Consider the following 21,811-nt stretch of genomic DNA (forward strand, 5'->3'; position numbering starts at 1 on the left):
ACAAAGTATTCTGAAAACTAGCCAATGAATGGTCATTTGAATTTTACTCAGTAGACAACAAGAAGTAAATAAATAATTATAAGTAAATGAAAAGATCATATAGCTTTGTGTGAGGTGTAGTACCATGGAAAAAGGAAGGCAGTTGTACCAGATATTGTGACAATGGAATCATCAGAGGAATAACTATAAAATGTGGAAAGGGAACAGTTCAAATATATTACCCAAATCCCAAATATTGGAGTTGTGATAATAATACTCAATGGCAAAAGAAGAAGCTACCCTTTGCCCACCATAAATAAAACCTTAGAACTAAGTTGAAACTTGGTCTTCAATTTGTAACTGAAAATGTCACTACACAGCAATGTTTAGTTACCCTGTTTGTATTTCTTTTATCATAATTCATATGAATAAGATAATACGTATATAGAAGAAAACAGAATACTTATCTAGAAGATAAGACACTATCTTTTCGGAATAGAGAAATAAGGTTCAGACAATCTCTCGCATGCCTAACTTATAATATCACCAACATATTTGTTGAGCACCAATTATGCATAAATTCCTGTTAGAGTTCAGTAATGTTAATTAAATTGAGATCTCCTAAGGTAAGAATAGTTGCTCAAATCCCAAATTTTTAAAAGCAAGGATTACTAAATGAAGGATTTTTAAAATTGTCAAGAGAAAATTAAAAATGTGTCACTTGATTAAGGAATTTTGCTTGGGATTGGGATGGATGATCTAGGGGAAGAAAAAACCCATACTAAAAGTAAACATGATATTCAAAATGAAACTTTTTTGCAAATATATAATTTATATGCTTACAAAGTTTAATGGCTTGATAATCTTAGAAAATATGAAATATACTCGTGATTTAATTTGTGTGGGCCTTCCTCATTAGGAATTCGATACCACAAATCTACAGCTGTTCTACAATTTATAGCCTTAGAGATTTGTCTGAGGAACTGAGAGGTTAAGTGACTTGCACACAGTTCCATGGTCAGTATGTGTTTGAGGCTGACCATGAGGCCAGATCTTCCCCATTCTAAGGTGGGTCAGATCCACCTTGCCAAGCTGCTTCTCAGATCTTGTTGAATAAGTTCTAAAATGTGATATATTTTAAAGCCCCTAAAATAATTTTGGCAGATATTTTTAAAATTCTTTCAAGCCTATTAAAATGAATTGAATTAATTACAATTTAATAAAAAACATGAAAATAGATATTTTCCAAGGCATCATCTACAACATTTCAAAAATCTCATTTTGATGAGAACAAATTTTATGAGTTTATTCCTATAATTAAAGAACTTAAAATAATTCAAAAAGATATATTTTATACTATATGCTGAATTTACTCAAATATTTAACTAAATATACTAAAATTTAATTGGGCATATTTCAAAGAAATTTGATTTCATCAGGGTCAGAGGTCCTTGCAACAGTATAAATCTCAATCCATTCACACCTCATCCTAAGCAACTCTCTGATGTCCAATAAACAACACTACTCACAAGGTATAGTGCTAAGACCCATCTTTTAGATCATTTGATAGTGCATATGTAAATGGGATATAGACGCTATCCTCTATTCTTTATCCTTTATTCACATTAAGTAATTAAGTAATTAGTCCCCAATCTTTCCTAGGCTTATACCCCTGATATTTTTATACTTCGACAAACAGAAATGTGGCTAGAAAATTTTAAAATCACTAAATAGATTTATTCCTAAGGAATATTTAGGTATGTTGGTATACCAAAATGCCAAATCTATTTTTTTAAATGATGAGCAATTCATGCCCTAAATTAATTGACTAAAGAGGAGGTAAATGATCAACAAACCCAACAAACCCACATATCTATTGCAGCAAAACCTTGACATTTGTAGCAGGAAGAATAATGATCAAAAAAACTTAGGAGAAACTACAGTAAATGACTTCTACCCCTTAACTGCACAAATAAATCAACCAGAAGCTCACAGACTATAAGAAAGGAGGCTGTGTGATATAACATGACCAGAGACATGACAAGTAAACTCTTCTGTCCAGACATATTTCCCTGAGAAAACCTAATGATGATCATTTAGACCCAATATAAGAATCCTGAAAGCCCAGATGAGGTTAAAAAAAAAAAAACTGGAACAGGGCCAGTGACCAATGTATACCCCAGTACTCAAACTAGGAAATCTCTGGCTCTGAAGACCCTAAGGCTCAGTACCACAGTGATAACAGAGAGTGTACTGAAGACGGATGGCCTAACCTCAGAAGGGGGAGGTCAGTACAAGAACGGAGAGATCCAAAACTAAAATGACAAAGGATTAATAATCCCTCTAAAAAGCATAAGGAGGCAGACTCGGCCTTGGAACAAATTCTCAATTCAGGAACTGAAGTTGAAAAAAAGGGTAAATCAAAGAAAACAGTAAAAAATAATTATTATTGTAGATTTAGAGACCCTTCAAACAATAAATAACTTCAAAAGCTTCAAGCAATGATTTAAAAGAAAAATATAAATGTCACCAGGATTCCATGAATATCTACAAAAAATAAAGCAAGAGAAAAAAAAGAGCTCAAGAGAAAACTCGGAGGAAAACAAGAAACAAAGAGGAGAAAGTGATAAATTCTACTCAAGTAACAAATTCTGAAAATTAGAATAAACCAAGCATAAATCAAGGATTTCATGAGGCAGTAAGAAAATATTAAAATAAAACCATAAGATTCTAAAAGTCCAAAACAAAGACCCTTTATTAAAATAACTGACTGGAAAACAGGTGAAAGGGAAATAATCACCTGAAAACTACGATTAAAAAAACCCAAAACATCTTGGATAATGTCTTTCAAGAAATCATTAATGAAAACTGCCCCTATTAGAACCAAAGGGGCAACTCAAGACAGAAAAAAAAAAAGAAAAAAAACTACCAATAAACCTCAGAAAGACCCCGTCCCTACCAAAAAAAGTTAAAGGAATGGCATATTAAAAATCCAGAGCCTCCATATGAAAGGAAGAAATACCCAAAGCATCCAGAAATAAGTAAAGTAAAAAAGAACTATTACCCATAGGTAAGGAACACCTGGCAATTTCTATTAAAATATAAAGATCTTAGAACACAATATTTTAAAAGACAAAGGTTGTAGGTTTACAATCAAAAACATAAAGAATACTAAGCTGAATATAGTCCCACAGGGGTAAAAATGGATCTTTATTGGAACAGAGGTTTTTTAAGTCTCTCATGAAAAATTCACTGGTGAAACCCAAAGGGTATACAATACAGCATCAGACTGGTAGAGATGATAAAAAAGGAAAATGACAAATATTGGAGGGACTGTAGATCCACTGCTGCATTGTAGGCAGAGCTTGAAACTATGACAAATAATGTTTACTCTCTTTGACCCAGCTATATAAAACCACTAGGTTTATATTACAAGGAAATCAAAGAAAGAGAAAACGTATGTACAGAAGCTCTTTTAAAGATAGTAAAAAATTGGGGAAGTGAGTATTCTGTTAGGAAATGGTTGAACAAATTATGGTATGTGATTATAAGAAAATTATATGGTATCACAAGAAAAGTTGAAAAATTATGCTTCTAAAGAAGAGCTATGCTTAGACATTTCACTTCATTCATCTGCAGAAGTGGAGGTTCATTAGTATGATATACTGTTCATATTTTTAGGCTTTTTAATGTATGGGTATTTTGTTCACTTTTTCCTTTTTCTTTTTTTTTTGGTGTTTAATAACTAGTACAATTTTACTATTTCCTCCTTAAACTCCAATAGTTTCTCCTTTAAGAATATAGATACTATACCATTTGGTACATATATGTGAAATAGAAAAGATGATCTGTGTGACACTATTACTTGTTGCTACAGTGACTGATGTACTCTCTCTCTCCATGCCTCTACCACACATGTTGAGTACTGATATTTCTTCAGTGTTTATACTGCATTTTATCAGGATGTAATTACCTTATCTCTTTATCTACTTTGGCGTTGTCATGTATCATGATTATGACTTCATTCCACTGAGAGTAAGGTTTGTACCTATTACTCTTTCTCCCCTTCTTCTATTCTACACCCCCTCTCCACCCCAGCTCTTTATGGAGTATAATTCATCTTATTTTTCATCTTTCTTCAAATTTCTTACTGCCATCTTCTTTTTTTGTGCCCCCATTTTTTACAAATCATCTTAAACAACTTAATACCATAATCTCTACCTATGAATAATTAATTGTTCTATCTACTATGAAAATGAAAAATTTTAAGATTAACAGATATTATTTTTCCATATTAGGAATATTATGAATTTGACCTTATTGAAGCCCTTAAATTTTTTTTCCTTCTTTCTTGTTTACCTTTATCTGTTTCTCTTGGATTTTGTATTTGGACACCAAATTTTCTATTTATTCTGGTCTTTTCTTTAGGAATGCTTGGAAATCTATTTTGTTAAATGCCCATACTTTTCCCTGAAAGTATGAAGTCAGTTTTGATGGGTAGGTAATTCTTGGTTGTAGACCCAATTCTCTTAGCTTCCTGAATATCATATTCCAAGCCTTGAGTTCCTTTAGTGTGGAGGATGCCAGATCCTATGTAATCCTGACTGGAGCTCCTTGAAATCTGAATTGTCTCTTTCTGGTCACTTACAGTATTTTCTCCTTGACCTGGAAGCTCTTGAATTTGGCTCTAACATTCTGGGGGGTTGTCTTTGGGGTATTTAAGGTAGGGAGGAAATCTATGGATTCTTTCAATGTCCATTTTGACCTCTTGTTCAAGAATATCAGGGACGTTTTCTTGAATAATTTCTTGCAATATGATATCAAGGCTTTTATTTTGTTCCAGGCTTTCAGATAACACAATAATTCTCAAATTGTCTCTCATGGATCTGTTTCCAGGTCAGTTGTCTTTTCAAGGAAATATTTCATGTTTCCTTCTATTTTTTCATTCTTTTGATTTTGCTTTATTAATTCTTGCTATCTCATTAGATCATTAGATTCTACTTGCCCAATTCTAGTCTTTAAAAGACTTATTTTTCAGCTATGATCTTTTGATTTTCCTTTTCAGTATGGTCTATCCTGCTATCTTTGGCTTCTAGTAGGTCATTTCTGGTCTCCGATTTGCTTATTACTTCATTTAATTTCTATACCTTTTTCCATGTGAGCAATTTTCTCTTTTAAGATGTTATTTTCTTTCTGTAGTACTTTCATTTCTTTTTTCCACTCCCCTAACCCCCCTCCCCCATTTTTCTTCTATCTTTCTTAGCGGTTCTTGAACTCTTTTTTTAATTCCTCAAGAGCATGTGACCAATTTCCATTTTTTGAGGAAAGTTTAGATGTGTTTTCTTGTTTGTCACCCTTTGCTATTGCTTCAATATTTTCCTCTTTTTTTCCATAGAAATTATCCAGGGACAAGAAGGGCTTTTTTTTTTTTTGGCTATTTCTTATTCCTTTTGCCACTAGTGGACTGGGGTTCCTGCATTTTGGTAGACATTGATTTCTTGGCTTCTGTCTCGCAGGGTTTTGCCTTGGTAGCATCTTCCCTCACCAGTCAAAAGCCTGAGTGAGGGCAGGTAAATCTGTGATGTTCTTTGTGTAGCAGACTTTAAAGCATTTTGTCTTGAGACTATCTTTGAGACTATCTTTCCAGCCCCTGTTGCCTAAACTATGGCCAGCCTTGTTTCTGCCCAAGGTCCTCTGTGCTGATCTGCCTTGCATCTCAAGTCTCACTGTCAAGGCCTTGCACTGCACTCAGGGGTAAGTTTGTAGTGTTTTAAGCCAGCCTCAGAGGGCTTAAGAGATTGTCTGGACACTCACTTGGACTCTGGTGTGGTAGGTGGTATGGGGCAGGGATAGTCGGCTTGAACTTTGATTAGTGTACTTTTTTCCTTATAGCATGGGAATCCCCAAACACTGCCTACTTTTATGGCTGTAATCAGTGGGAGAGCGCCTTTACTCATAAGGTTTTAATTTCTGTCCTTTTGAGATGTTTTGTAATGATCAGTTGGAAGGAGATTCAGAAGACTCCTGCTACTATGCCACCATCTTGCCTCCTCTCCTCAAAAAGAGGCAAATTCAGAATAAAGTGTAAAGACATTTACAAACTGATGCCAAGAGAATAATATAGATGACAGCAGCACTATAAAGGAAAAAAAACTACTCTGAAAGACTTGAAGAGGTCTGATACATGCAATGACTAAGCATGTCCACAGAGGATTTTTTTCTTTTAAACCCTTACCTTCCATCTTGGAGTCAATACTGTGTATTGGCTCCAAGGCAGAAGAGTGGTAAGGGCTAGCCAATGGGGGTCAAGTGACTTGCCCAGAGTCACACAGCTAGGAAGTGTCTGACGTCAGATTTGAGCATAGGACCTCCCGTCTCTAGGCTTGACTCTCAATCCACTGAGCCACCCAGCTGCCTCCACCACAGAGGATTTTTGATAAAGTATATTGCCCACTTCTTGACAGAAGAGATGGATACAAAAAGCAGACATACATATTTGGACATAACTATGTATATACATTTTGCTTGGTTATGCTTATTTATTAGCAGAGTTTTCCCCTCTCAGTTTTTAAATGGAGAGTTGGGAGAGGAAGGAGATTAGAGTAAGGGGGATGGGGGTGGGGGTGAAGAGTGAATGAAATAGTTTAAATACAGAAGAGGAGAGTACTGAAAGTAATTTGTAGAAATATATATATATATATATATATATATATATATATGTTTTAAAAATTGCAGGAAATGGATATTTCATGGTTTTATATAGGATCCTCTGTGTTCTGATATGTGTTAGTCAATAAGCATTTATTTATTAGCTACCCACTGAGACAACACTTAAAATCAAGCTATAGACAGGAAAAACTGGAGATAATTAATAAAGGGAAAGCACTAGCATTAAGAAGGGGGATCAGAAAACTTTTTCTAGATGTGACTTTAGTTGGGACCTGAAAACAAACAAGGGCAAAGTCAGGGGGCAGAGATGGATAAGTAGATATGAAAGTCATCAGTATAGACCATGGGAGCAGAGATCACTAATGAAATTGTTTAGAAGATGGGAAAAACACTCAGGTTAGAGCCCTCAGTAGGGAGAAGAATACCCACCATTAGCAGTTAAGACCTAGACGAAGATCCAGGAAAGGAGACTGAAACAGATGGGAGCAGTAAAAAAAGGCAATAGAAGAAAGAGGAGAATAGTGTCATGGAAAGAAAAGAGAATATCAAAGAGAAAAGGGGTGTCTGTAGAGAAGTCAAGAAGAACGAAGAATAAGAAAAGATCAATGTGTTCATCAATTAAGAGATCACTTGTTGCTTTGGAGAGCACAACTGCAGTTGAACAATGAAGTCAGAAACAAGTATATAAAAAGGTAAGAAAAGAATGAAATGGATGCATCAAATATAGGCCACACTCTCAAGGAATTCAGGCACAAAAGGAAGAAGAAATATGGGGTGATAGTGTAAAAATAGACTTGAACTCTGGACTTCAATCCCCACAAGCCCTTGTTCCACTTCCCCAAAATGCTTTGTAATCTCACAGAATTCTGAGGTGGGCGAGATCGAGAAGGGATTTAAGCTGATTGCAAAGGCTTTTGGGTCTCCTTTTGGACTTCCATTTTGGAGCAGAGGCATCTCTTCCATGATGTGAGGTTATCTTGTCTTGGCCTCTGGCCTAGGCACGTGTTTTTTCTTATTCTGTATTTTCTTTAATCCTTAGTCTTCAATAAACGTCTAAAAATATAATACTCCTTGTAGAGAGAAACCAATTTCTACCTGCCTCGGTCTTCCCTAAATTTTAATCTTTACAATAGTTAGGAGAGAGACACAAGGACCAAGAGATGGGGGAGACAGAGGTATGTCTGTAGGCAGTAGAGGAATATCTAGTTGACAAGAAGAGCCTGAAGTGAGATGGTTGGGGTTATAAATTGATCAATCTGCTAGAGAAGACAGGATAGAATGGAGGGATGGAAGCAGGGTAAGTTCAGAATGTTAAAAAAATAGTTTAAAAAATAATGGCATCTCAACTTTTCTTTTTTGTTTCAAATGTCACAATCCCCTACTTGCATACAAATTTGCTTAGAATATTCAATATATTTTCTAATAGAATTGATATTACATGTTATGATCAAAGTAAAGATAAAGAAACGTAATATAAATTAAATGGTGGTAAAATTATAACTGTAGTATGTGTTAAAGTTAAAAAGGAAAGATGTAGTGGGAAGAGCACTGGATTCAAGTTAAATGATCTGTGTTTGAATCAGGTTCTGCTAGCTATGTGATATTGAGCAAGTAACAAAATATCTGGGCATCTGTTAGATGAAAGAAAAAGGATCACAAGTTAGAGTGAGAAAAGATGTTAGTTAATCTAATCTACTCCTTTCCTTTTTACTGAGAAGAAATTTAAATCTCAAAGCTCAAGTGGTTTGCACAAAGTTACACAGAGAGAAAATTTAAGTATCAGAATTCAACCCAGGTCTTTTAAATCCAAATCCATTATCATTCTATTGAACAATGCTGGGAGCTCCATCAATTTAATATTAACTATGCAAAGAAGTTTCTCTGGCCTGGCAAGTCTAAAGTGGACATAAGATAACAGAAAAGACTCCAACACTCTTTCCATGCTCCACTGACTCTTCAGCTATAAAATGAAGGAGTTGATTAGATAATCTCTAAGGTATTTCCAGTTCTGTATCCTGAGAGTTTCATACTTTCAGGAGGGAGATAAGAGAAGAGAGAAACGAGTTTTTCAATAGCCTCAGTCTCTCTTCTGAACTATTCTCCTCCTCTTTCTGCCTTATTTCTCTAAATCAACAGTCCCCTGTTGCACTATAGCCTTACCGAACTTAGACAGTTCACCATACAAAAGGTTCCAGGCTTCAAAACTGTCTACCTACCTTAAAATTCCAATTCTTTCAACACAGCTAATCAATTAAATACTAGGAGGAAATCAAACTGACTGAACTAATTTAGATTATATTGTAAATTACTGAATGGGCCTTTAATCTTCCATGAAGCTAGAGTAATCCATAGTCTACTACTCTAAACACAAGACTATATCCAAGTTCAAGAGCTTCTCAAAATCATTCTGGCTTGTTTTACTCACATCCAAGTTTGTTCTGAGACTATCAGAATATAGTTAATAGTTAATCTTTAGATTTCTACAGAGATGGTTTTACTTAGCTTCCAACTGAACACCCAGATCACTCACCTTACAGAAAATGAAAAACTAGAAAACGCACTCCCTATAAATTAGAAACAGCTAATACAATTCTTCTTCCTATCCAATGTTTTCCATTCCCCTCACCACCACACTAATATATTTGTTCAGATTCATTATGGCTCTGTAGTTTGGGTTTCCATGGAAGGTAAAGGAATTTGAGGTTGCCATAGAATAACATCTCCACGTTCAGATCAGTTCCACCTTCATTCCATTAAGTCTTAAAGTACCACAAAGTCCATGACTGCTCTTCAGCATTACTGTTCCCCCATATCCAGGGACACTTGCTTACTTTTCTTTTTATTCTCTTAAGTTGAAATGCTCTCTGTCACTTTCTGTTCACACTTGTGTCAAAGCATAATTGCTCTTGTTTTCCGAAAAGGTCAAGCCCTGGAACTTTTAAAAGTCTTCTAGAATAGAAGTATTCAACACACAGTGCAGGCTGTATGCCTAAGTACTACCCCAAATTGACTAAAATGCCCATGTAAATATATTTAGTAAAATGAATATGAAAAAGATACTACTACATGATAGAACTAAATTAGCATGTAGTCAGCAGAGATTTTTTTTTTATATATGGATACAAAGGCCTCTTTTTTTTATTTGAGTTTGACATCACTAAGGTCTCTCAGAACTCCACTACCATTTCTAGCTATTGTCACCTTCTCAGGAAATGTGCTGAAAAACAAACATGGGGCTATTACAGTTAAGAGCTCTACTACTAACTCTCAATGCCTGTCATTACTTTCTACCTAAGAAGAGCTGAACAGACCTACAGACTTCACTCTTGCTCCTGAAGGGACCTGTTTCTTCTTCTCTTCTGCTTCTGCTTCTGCTCGAAGCTCTGACACTTCTTGGCTCTACTCAGTTCTTCTTTATTTGTTTAGTCACTGCCTTAATCTGGGTAAGTCTATGTGCTAGACATAAATAGTACAAAGGAGTGGCTCACCTCCTCAATAGTCTGATCCCATCCAGGACTGTACCTGGATGAGATGTTCAGCCAGCTTGCACTCTTCAAGATGTAGGAGCTGCTATAATTTCTCTATGATGCTTTGGAACAGTATTCCCTAGATAATTCTCATCTGTATAGGAAGCATAATCCGAGTCATACAGGCATAATAAAAAGTCCCAAACAATGGTTTTATCCCTTTAACTTCATCAAGTTGACAGACTCTAAGGGAACAACCTTTTCAACTACAAAAGCTTTGAATTCCAAACCAATGATAAACCATATGTCTGTCTTCCAAAAAGCAATTTAGCTAAGTTTGGAGAGACTCATCAGCATGCTGGCTACGGGGTGATGACTTTTTTTTGCCATAACTCCCATCATATATCTACTGAGATGTAGAAGGGTTTCTAGCTGTGTTGATGAATGCTTCACATGTGGTTTTACTTCCTTCTATGTTTTTGAATTGTGAAGCTTCTATTCTAGGGAAAGAATAGGAAACATCCTATTTGTTTTATTAAAAATGTTTAAAGAGTTGATTAATGATATTGTCTTGCATGACTGGTATGTAACATTGAGATAAATCATTATATGATATGAATTAAAATTAGTATATTTTGGGAAATGAGGCAGCTAAATGGCTCAGTGGATAGAGCACTTGGGCCTGGAGTGAGTAAGACTAAAATTCAAATACAGCCACAGACACACAATAGCTGTATGACCCTGGACAAGTCACTTAACCTGCACACATTAGCTCACTGGAGAAGGAAATGGCAAAGCACTCCATTATCTTTGCTAAAAAAGCCTCAGGGGCAGTATAATCCAGGAGGTCATTAAGAGTTAGACACAACTGAACAACCACAACAATCTGGGAAATGATAGCGAGCAGAATAAACATGCAATTTTAAAATGGTATGGTTTTCTATGAACTATTTATAATCTGAATATACTTGATTTTTTCCCTAACTTACAAGCTATACTCTTCTATTTGTAAATTCAGTGTTATGTTCTCTTCTGCATATACCTGAACTCAGGAGTCATTTTCTGAAAAGAAACTTTTCTTGGTCTAATTATTTCTTTTTACCTTCTCTGCCAAAGGAATTTAATAAGCACAAATCTTAGCACTTAAGTATACTACTATTAAAAACAGATTAGAGGAAGTCATGACCCATTTGCAGAGGTAATAATTTTATTTATAAGTTCATTTGCTTAACATTTTACTTCTAAAATGTTATATTTTTTTAATATAATTTCTAATACAGTTACTGTGAATGAGTATTTTCAATAACAACACAGTAAAAAGATTTTAACTGAAGTTCTGTAGACTGAAAAAGAATTTACTAATAATATGCCAAGAATTTCAAATAGGGGGACAAACATTTGGATTAATGAAAGAAGTCTGAGACATCCCAAACTGTAATATTAGGTACATGGACAAATAGTTGACTGAAAAAGTATAAACCACAAGAAGTTAAAAATGAAAAGATTTTAGATGCAACCAAACTTAAGCATGTGCTTTAGCACTTTTATTTTCAAATACAAGAATTATATGAATGGTGGAATAAAATTGCAAAATTTGACTGGAATTTCAAAATGTTGATAAAAGCATATTTACTTTACTAGAGTCATAGGATTATATGATGACATGGTCACAAATTTAGAGGCCAACAACTCAACATTTTCATTTTATAAATGAAGAAATTGAGGATGAGACAAGATAACTGACTTATCCAGAATCACAGAATTGGTAAATGTGTGAGGCACAATTTGAACTCAGGTTTTCCTGTCTCCAAGTCCAGTGTTCCATTACTGGGTCATTTAGGTTCCCTACTTTTAAATATCATTGTGAAGTAACTAAATGAGATAATATTTTTAAAGTGCTTAGCACAGTACCTAGCATATAGCAGGTGCTTAATAAATGCTTATTCCATCATCCTCTCCCTGCTGGCTGCCAATAGGGCACACCTTCAGGTACATTATACCTGTAAAAGTTAAAATTAAATCTCAACAATAAAAATATTATATTTTAAGGAATTTATTAATGATCCTTAGAAATCAAGGAATAAAGAGGATACAAAATAAAATGTGTTCATGACTGATCAGCCAGTTCAAATGCCTGGGGACAGGAAGTCAAGAGGTGGAACCTTCCACGTCCCCACCTAATATTCCCTATCTATAGGAAGTACGTAATGACAGGAGGTCAGTGGGCTCCTGGGAAATGTAGGTCTTTTTTAGGTTAACATTTTCAATTATACATACCAAGACAGACAGACTTTTAAGTACAAGGCTGGCTATGAACCCTGTCTAAAGACTAGTCTAGCTAATTTTAGAAAAATCTGTCTCTAGAAGATATGGCTACAAATGTGATTAAGTTTGTTAGAAACAAGAAAACTCTCTATTAATAAGTTATTGTTACAAAGTGTACCCACAGAAATAAAATCATGGAACTTTGAAGTATCTTGCTTTATATAATGAGTAAGATTCTATAAAGTTACAAACATAAATGAAAATGGTTCCTATTTTATGTGTAGCAGGCATTGTAGTTCATCTAAAATAATCTTATACTGAAAATACTGAATCCCTTTTTAAACTGATTTACTTGAAAGAGTATAAGCTACACTATGAATTTCAATATAGGAATAACTATTCTCATTCAGTTCAATAATAAGAACTTAGTAAGTGCTCATAATGTCCAAAGTGTTAGGAATACAAAGACAAAATGAAGATCAGCTACTTATTCCTCAAGGAATTTACATTCTGCTTATAATCATTTTTATAATTACATATCACATTAAAACACACCCATTTAGTTGTAGCATCTCTGGCTCTTACAGATGAATCTTGGTCTTTTCCGAGTTTCTTCAAAATTACACCCATTACACAAATTTCCTATTTTTCAACCACATACTGAACAAATGAATCTAAATTAATTTTAGATATTATCTATACAATTACATATGCAAACAGAATACAATATGAATACAAACAGAAAATGGGGGAGGGGCAAAAAATAGGACCACAGTATAATAAAGTGTGGGTAAGACCACAATATGAACAGCACTTTTTAAAATTTAGAGATTGTTTTGGCAATATTACTCTTATTTAACATGCTGCTACCACCATCACCACCACCACCACCATACACACACACACACACACACACACACATATTTCTTTTAAATCAAGTTTTTTGGTCACAGATTATATAATTTCATAACGTGCAAAATTTTAGAAAAATCAAGGTAATAAAAAAGTTTCCTTAACTGTTATAAATATTAATGTTTCTAAATTTAGGTCATATTTTCTCTTTTCTATGAGGATTTAGGTTTAAAGTATAATAAATGAAGAAATGAAATACTTCTTAACTTCAATTTTCAATAGGAGAAACAAGAGAGCATACAAAAGTGCAACACATCATAATGAACTGGTATGTGGGTATAGAGTAGATCTGAAATTAGTTTGTTCACCTAATTTCATAATTGGATGCCATGCTATTCCTACCAGAACACCAAAGGTGCAAAGATTGAAATATAAACCCCTAATTAAGCAATGGTGACATATCTAATGTCCCATGTTTGCCTGACTATGATTCAATAGGCACTTTCAACTAAAAATTAATATTGCACATAGCATCCACCTGAGGATGAAGTAAAATCTGAAAACGTTTAGAAAAAAGAAATCTTGAAGTTCACAGAAACGTCCTATCCCTCCATCTTAATTCTGCATATCATTTTAACCATTCATTCAAATAATAGCAATTTGTTATGCTACCAAAAAAAAAAAGGTTTCTGTGGATTCCTCATACAACATCAGGATTATTGTCATTTGATCATAACACAAGTGCAACTAACACAGCTGCCATGTCAGCTTCTCTTCAGGGGCTAGTTCTTAATCATAAATCAACTGAATGACTAATTCAACATTGTTAAAGCCAGTGAGTAGATGCTTGGAGCCATTCCAGTTTTTACATCTTACAAAAAGGTCAATACACCTACTCAAATACACAATAGCCTTATCTTTCAAAGGATTTTCTTTTTTTCCAGGATTGAAAAATAACTTATTACCATTTAAATTTAAGTGTGTTTTAACTTTTAGTTAAAATGTTCATTAATTCTAAAATGATGCTTCACTAAAACAAAAATAGTTTTAGCTTTTTTTTGTGTCTATAATCAGAAAAGCTTTCCCTCTTCTTTTCTACCCACTTTAAATACTTTTTAGTCATAAAAGACCTATGAACACATTTACTGCTGACTGCTTCCTGTACTAACCTTAACCTTAATCTGTTACAGTAACATCACATATTAAACTTTAAAAACAAAACTTTTTTGCTAGTAGAGCAACTAGTGCAAATGGGACTGAGATGTAGAACAAGAACCAAAAACTCTGACACAAATTAAAAGGCATCTAGTAGTAAAATATATTCTAATCATTTACATCTGTTTGCACTGCTATAAAAGATGGAAATCCACCGTTAGTATCCTCCATAATAAAAATTGATTCTGCACTTTAATAAAAAAGCTATGTTGCATAAACAGAGGATTTAAAGCTGTAGCAGAGTGTCTGAATGAAAGGAAAATGGCAATCTTCCTGGCTCCAGTAGATGCCATTCCCTATCACACAATGTTTCCCACTCATAAATACATGACAAATACTTCCTCAATCATTTTTTACGAGCAGGGATGCACAGGGGGTAGTCAATGGCTAGCTTGAGGGAAAATAGGAACAGCAGGCGGCAGAAACTGTACAGAAAATGGCTATGTGGTAAATTCTCTTCTGGAACATCACTCAGTTACCCGTCTTTGATCTTTCAGCTACAATTACAATAAAGTCCACAAGACCTGAATTTATTAAAAACAAAAAAACAAACAACAACCCCGCCCCCCCAGGCCATTAGCTATACACAAAATCAACTAAATTTTTGTGTTGTGAAACTGGTCAATTCTTATCTCCCAATTCTTAAAAATTAAAAATTTGTAATTTATACAAAAGGTTTACTTTCAATTGGCTATAACCATGTCATCATCACAACTGGCATCACAAAAAACACGGGGTGTCTGGCGACAGCTAAATCACAGACTGGCGTCTCCAAAGCAGTCTGTCTACCATTAGGGTCTGGGAAATGGTATTTACTGTACAATTAGAGCCAGCGAGTTCTACCTGTAATCATCCAAATACAGGTGTGAGGAGCCCTTTTGGGCAAGGAAACTGACTCATCCTTTTTCCTGCAAACTTTGATGTCTGTATTGTTATACTGAGCCTCAGGGAAACTTGACATTTACACTAAAAACAAGGGTGCTAAGATTTATTACATTCAAGTCAAATAATAAATTGAAATTCTTTCCCAAAAGTAACAATTTAACATATTAATCATCATATTTACAAGGCATTGAAACAAGACAGAACTGATTTTTTTTCTTACAATCAATTTATCTGAGGGAGAAAAGACTGCTAGTCAGTTTCAACAAACTTTTATGTTTGCATTTCCTAAAGTCTTACCAATAGAGAAGTTCATCCTGCTATCAGAACATACAAAATGTCTAAGAGTAGTATCAACAGGGCAGTTTTAGTTGCAGTAATTTCACAGAATTTATTCTAATGATTTATTGGAGTTAACCATCTGACATTAATTATTGTTTTGGCTTCCAGTCTATGAATGTTTATTTTTCAGTTTAAAGCCTTCTCACTCTTTGATATCATATGGAAATGAGAATTTTTAATGGAAAATTGAAACCATGTGCATCTAAGTACTTAATGAAGTACAGGGAGAAACAGAGGGTGTATTTTTAGAGAATTCAGATATTTTGCTTTGGATAGTTTTGATTTGTTTGGATGACTTAATAGTAGAAAATACTGTGGGTCCAATGAAGCAAGTCAATCTCTGTACGATGCAAATATGTGCATGTGCATGCATGCAGATATATGCATATATATAACTTTTTGAAGAGAGTGCATGAATCAAATATTGCTAATTCTGATGAATCAAAAATGGCAGATTAAAGATGTAACTATCAGAGGCAGATGCATAACCTGGGTTCCTTAGAATTTTTTAAGGACTATGTTTTACATTTTAAATGTAAGGTTTATACTTAACTTCATAATTTAAAAAACCGGATATTTTGACATCACAAAAAACATTCAACATTGCATCAAATTCTCAACTTTAAAACTAAAGAAGAATACTTAAAATTGAAGAAAAATGTAAGGTTTAAGTGGGTGGGGGGTATAGGAATGTTTTTATAAGAGTTACTATCAAGAAACCAGACTTTCAAGAACAATATATGTGGCTATAAATTAACACCTGGTCTTCAACTCAAAGGCTAAAACCAAATTTTCACATGAGCACTGTTAACTTGATTAAATAAGCAAGAAAAAAATTTTAATATATATTATTCAAAGAATATATATTATTTATATTTATATAGGAAATGAATGTAAAAGATGCTTCTGCTGTGTATATATTAAGTCAAAGTGGGGGAGGGGAGGTCACTCACCATTTGTTTTTCTTTCTAATGTAGTCCTTTTCTGAAAGGTTAACCAAGTAGATCATTGGTTTTGAAGTCAGAAACAAGTGTTTATTCAACACTTCAATCTAAAATATAGGCAGAAAGATAGAATTCCTTTAAAAATGCATAATATTTGCATATCAGATAATTTTCAAGCAAATGTTTAATTTGTCATTTTTATTTCAAAAATGTTAAATACATTAACATATTTAGAGAAAATTAAACAATCTAGGAATAGTATTCTTTGATAGAAGTAAAGTCAAAATGAAAGTTATAAGCAATATAAAATAGCAGTTACTCTCACAAAATGAATAAGAAAAAACTATTAACATGAGGCATGATATTTTTTGCTTACCTCTTTGTCATTCCAATCATGATAGAAGCGTACAGGTTTCTTTTCATCTATAACCCAAGTTTTAATTTTGCACATTATGTCCTACACAGGATTAAGAAGATGAAATCAATTAAAGATAAATATATATTTAGCTCAAATAAGGTACAAGTCCATAAATTTGATGCTAAGGATATGTGTTATTTTAACCCTTAAGACAAAAGCAATTCCATTCTATGAGGTGAACTAAAAGCCAAAGAATAATTGTGTTTAAAAACTGTAAGCATAAGTAAATCACGCTTGTGTTTTTTTTCAAAGTATATAGAATGTATTTTATCACCAAAAAATTAGTAAAGATCTTTAAATCAGTACAATTGAACCACATTTTAGAGTAGGGTAATATTTCACCATTACTGGCTGAGCCCAAATACAAGATAAACATACAATTTAAAGGGGATGGGGATAGGTGGGAGAAACTAAATTATGTTTTTTCTTAAAAAAAAAAAAACTATATAAGACATTGAACCTATTAGTGATGATTCAGCCTTCAAAAAATTAATCTGACCCAAACCCCTTTTTATTCAAAATTAAATTTTTGCCAGAACCTTCTCCCTCCTCCTTATTCCCCTCCCCAAAAAAAGTGAAACCTGCCAAAGCCTCCATTACACAATGGCAAGAGCCTTGCACTGGTGACCTCCAACCAGCTGCATTCACTTTCAGAACATCTCTCTCTGCTGGAAATCTAAAGGCCTTTTAGTTAGCAAGCTAGTGTGCATTCAGAAGGAGTAACTGCAGGAAGAGCCCAATGTGCTTTGTTTCTCTGGCCTTTCTTCACAGAAAGATTAATCATCTGTGAAATGGAAACGGCAAACAGCAAGTGACACAAACTGAACCCTTCAAGCCTTTCCTCATCAGTTTTGTGGTTCTGAATCTAAAAGCTGCGTGTGGCAAGGTTCTCCTTACAGGCAGGTGTTAATAAAAGGCTCTTGGGTCTGAAAGGTCAAACTTGGCTCTTCCAGAAGTAGTGCATTTGAGAGTCATCTGTTTTTTGTTAAAGATAATTTATGGGTAATGCTTTAAATAATGTACTCATAGAACTTATTGCAATATACAATTAATTATTTTTTAAAAATCAGTTTCTTGGATTTTCATCAATGTATTTACTGGGCCAAATGTCATTTATTTCTATAAACATCCACTTGTATAAATTATCTCAATATTTAGTATACCTTCCTTCCAAATCTTGCTGTTTCAGAGGAGAAAAAAATAAGGAAAAATCCATACATCCTTACATCCTGATTTGAAACCCTCCAGGAACAGGACTCCCCACAGATTTTAACAAGGAAGGGGCAAGCTGAAAACTTTTAATGAAATCTAACATGTTCTGCCTAAGAATAATCACTTTTACTCTTCTATAACTGAATTTCACTCATAAATGTTTAAAAGTGGCTAATGTAATACCATTTCCTACAAGGAGAAGATCAAAGTGCTATATTACAAATGCATTATGATTAAAAAAGCACTGTGCAGCCTTGCTATTAACTGTTCTTTAAACCCTAAAAGGCTTCCCATAGATCTCACTTGGCACTGCATATACAACCTTTGACAAGTAATGTAGACCATTTTTATTCATTGCCTAAAATTGTAGGCAATTATGTGCGTCACACTGGCCACCTGCAAATTCTGAATGCCTGCTCCAGTTGTCAGTGCAAAAAACTAATGTCGGAGGGGATTAATCTAGGGGGAGAGAGTCCTCTTTAATGGCTCCAGCAGGTGAAATGGCCCAGCTGGTTACTATGATGAGTGGCCAGAACAGTTTATGTAGAGACATGCAACAAGATTATACAAAAAGGAGAGAAAAATTAGTACCATCTCATATTTAGCCCCATTAGTTTAACAATTAAAAGTGAAAAAAAATTTTTTAATGAAGCCAAAAATAAATAAGGAAAAGGAACCTTCACCTATATAAAGTGTGAATTAAAGAGGGCTGTTTGCAAGTGTAGCATTCTTTTCTCATACCAAAAGGTCCTCACTAAATTCTTGTGAAGGAATTTGACTTACATCTATTTTGAGTCAAAAAAAAATTTTTTTTGGCCATTGCTAAAATACTTCTCACAAAAGCCTTTTGACCTTCAAGTCTTCTTCCAGTGCAAGATTATTATATAACAAATTAGGGACAATGGAATTCTAGCTAAAGGTAGAGAAGAGAATTATATATAATTAGAATTCTTTCAATAATATATTTTCCACAAAACCAAACTCAGGCCTTTTGGGGGCCAATTACAAAATTATAGCTAAATATCTGAATTTGCCCTCAGTGAGTTGATATTTATATTTAGTGATATTTAATGAAATAGTTTTTTTTTAGCTACCATCAATCTTAATTATTACTTTAATAATAATAATAAAAATCCAAGTTACATTTACAAAAGGCCCTTAGTTTTGGTTTAAAAGGCCAACTTACTTTAATTTACTTCACAAGATGGGTATCTGTTAATATAGGCAAACACATGAATATCACTATAAACAGCTTCTGTTTCAAAACGAAATTTAAACTATTTAGACAAAAATATCTTGCTCTAAATTTGTATTTAATGAGCTAAGTCAGAGATATGTCAGGGAAGTGTAACCTTTGGCAAGCTATACCAAGATGAAAAGGCTGTGAGTATGATATTGAGGAAAGACTGAATCTGCTGTCCAAAGAGATATCAACAGAGTTAGGTATGGTTCAGAGGTTTGCCATGAGTGATTTGACCACTGGATAATTCATTCTTGAACAATTGCAACCAATAAAAGAAACAAAATAATAAGATTGTTACAAAGTTTTTCTTTACATATACACAAAAAAAAGGAAAAGAAAAAAGTTAGAAGGTAACATTTTTATTTGAATTATACAGAAATCAAATAATTCAATGATCATTTGTTGTGAAAATATCATACTACTAAGATAAGTTAGTTTCTTACTTTCATAGAACTTGCAACCTTGCTAAAACATAAAATTATAATACCAAATAAAATTACAATACCCATTAATACATTTTGAAAAGTATATTAAACATTTAGATAAGTAAATTAAACAAAACAAAATTCTGTATGAAATATGGTAGGGGAACTGTTACAATGGAAAGATAATCAGGGAAAGGTTTCATGAAGAAAGGTTGTATTGAATTAGAACAGGTGAGAAAGCACAGATTATTTGGAGTACAGAAAATTCAGTTTACATAGAGGGTAATATAAGTTATAGCCTGAGAAGTGGAATATTAGCTAGTCAAAAAGAGTTTAAACTTTAATTGGAAGATACTAAAACCATTTCAATCAGAGTGACATGACCTAATATACAGATAACAAGGATTAGTATGAGAGTGGCATTAAGAATGAATTGAGAGAGGGCACCTGGGTAGCTCAGTGGATTGAGAGCCAGGCCTAGAAATGGGAGGTCCTAGGTTCAAATCTGGCCTCAGATACTCCCCAGCTGTGTGACCCTGGGCAAGTCACTTGACCCCCATTGCCTAGCCCTTACCACTCTTCTGCCTTGGAACCAATACTCAGTATTGATTACAAGACAGAAGGTATGGGTTTAAAAAACAAAACAAAACAAAACAAAGAATGAATTGAGGGAACAGCTAGGCCTGGAGAGAGGAGGTCTGGACTTTAAATTTGGCCTCAGATACTTCCTAACTGTGTGACCCTGGCCAAGTCACTTAACCCCCATTGCCTATCCCTTATTACACTTCTGCTCTAAGACAGGAGGTAAGGGTTAAAAAAAAAAAAGGCAAATCAAGGATAGTGAAAAAGTGCAGTTAAGAAGATGTGTTTTAGAGATAATTGTAACAATCTGAGCAGTGTAAAGAAAAGAAGGGACCAAATACAAGAGATATTGCAAATAAAAGAAAAAAAGGTTTTATTTTATTAAAAATTCTTTAAGAATTATTTGGATTAAAATTTCAATAAGTAATTTTTCCTTCTTTTTTTTAAAACATTATTTTATTTGGTCATTTTCATACATTATTCACTGGAAACAAAGATCATTTTCTTCCCCCCCCCCCCCCCCCCGCCTTTCCCTCTCCCATAGCATGATTCCACTGGTTATCACATGTGTTCTTGACTCGAACCCATTTCCCTGTTGTTGGAATTTGCATTATAGTGTTCATTTAGAGTCTCTCCTCAGTCTTATCTCCTCCAACCCTGTAGTCAAGCAGTTGCTTTTCATCGGTGTTTTTACTCCCACAGTTTATCCTATGCTTGTGGGTAGTATTTTTTTTTAGATCCCTGCAGATTGTTCAGGGAAATTGCATTGATATTAATGGAGAAGTCCATCACCTTCGATTGTACCACAATGTATCAGTCTCTGTGTACAATGTTCTCCTGGTTCTGCTCCTCTCGCTCTGCATCACTTCCTGGAGGTTGTTCCAGTCTCCATGGAATCCCTCCACTTTATTATTCCTTTTAGCACAATAGTATTCCATCACCAACACATACCACAATTTGTTCAGCCATTCCCCAATTGAAGGGCATCCCCTCGTTTTCCAATTTTTGACCACCACAAAGAGCGCAGCTATGAATATTTTTGTACAAGTCTTTTTCCTTATTATCTCTTTGGGGTACAAGCCCAGCAGTGCTATGGCTGGATCAAAGGGCAGACAGTCTTTTATCGCCCTTTGGGCATAGTTCCAAATTGCCCTCCAGAATGGTTGGATCAATTCACAACTCCACCAGCAATGAATTAATGTCCCCACTTTGTCACATCCCCTCCAGCATTCATTACTTTCCATAGCTGTCATGTTAGCCAATCTGCTAGGTGTGAGGTGAAACCTCAGAATTGTTTTGATTTGCATCTCTCTGAT

The 21,811-nt window shown here is 34.2% G+C and overlaps 1 protein-coding gene across 1 annotated transcript in view; it reads right to left on the bottom strand.

Moving 5' to 3' along the window:
• OLA1 (Obg like ATPase 1) overlaps positions 1 to 21,811 on the bottom strand; it is a 294,330-nt gene that overhangs the window by 73,612 nt on the left and 198,907 nt on the right. The window contains exons 6-7 of the mRNA XM_001368195.5: positions 16,992 to 17,072; positions 16,625 to 16,722 (exon numbers count right to left, since the gene is read on the bottom strand). Coding sequence (XP_001368232.1) covers positions 16,625 to 16,722; positions 16,992 to 17,072 — 179 coding nt within the window. The remainder of the gene's footprint in view (positions 1 to 16,624; positions 16,723 to 16,991; positions 17,073 to 21,811) is intronic.

The sequence above is a fragment of the Monodelphis domestica genome, chromosome 4 (assembly GCF_027887165.1).
Source record: "Monodelphis domestica isolate mMonDom1 chromosome 4, mMonDom1.pri, whole genome shotgun sequence".
Lineage (NCBI taxonomy): Eukaryota > Metazoa > Chordata > Mammalia > Didelphimorphia > Didelphidae > Monodelphis > Monodelphis domestica.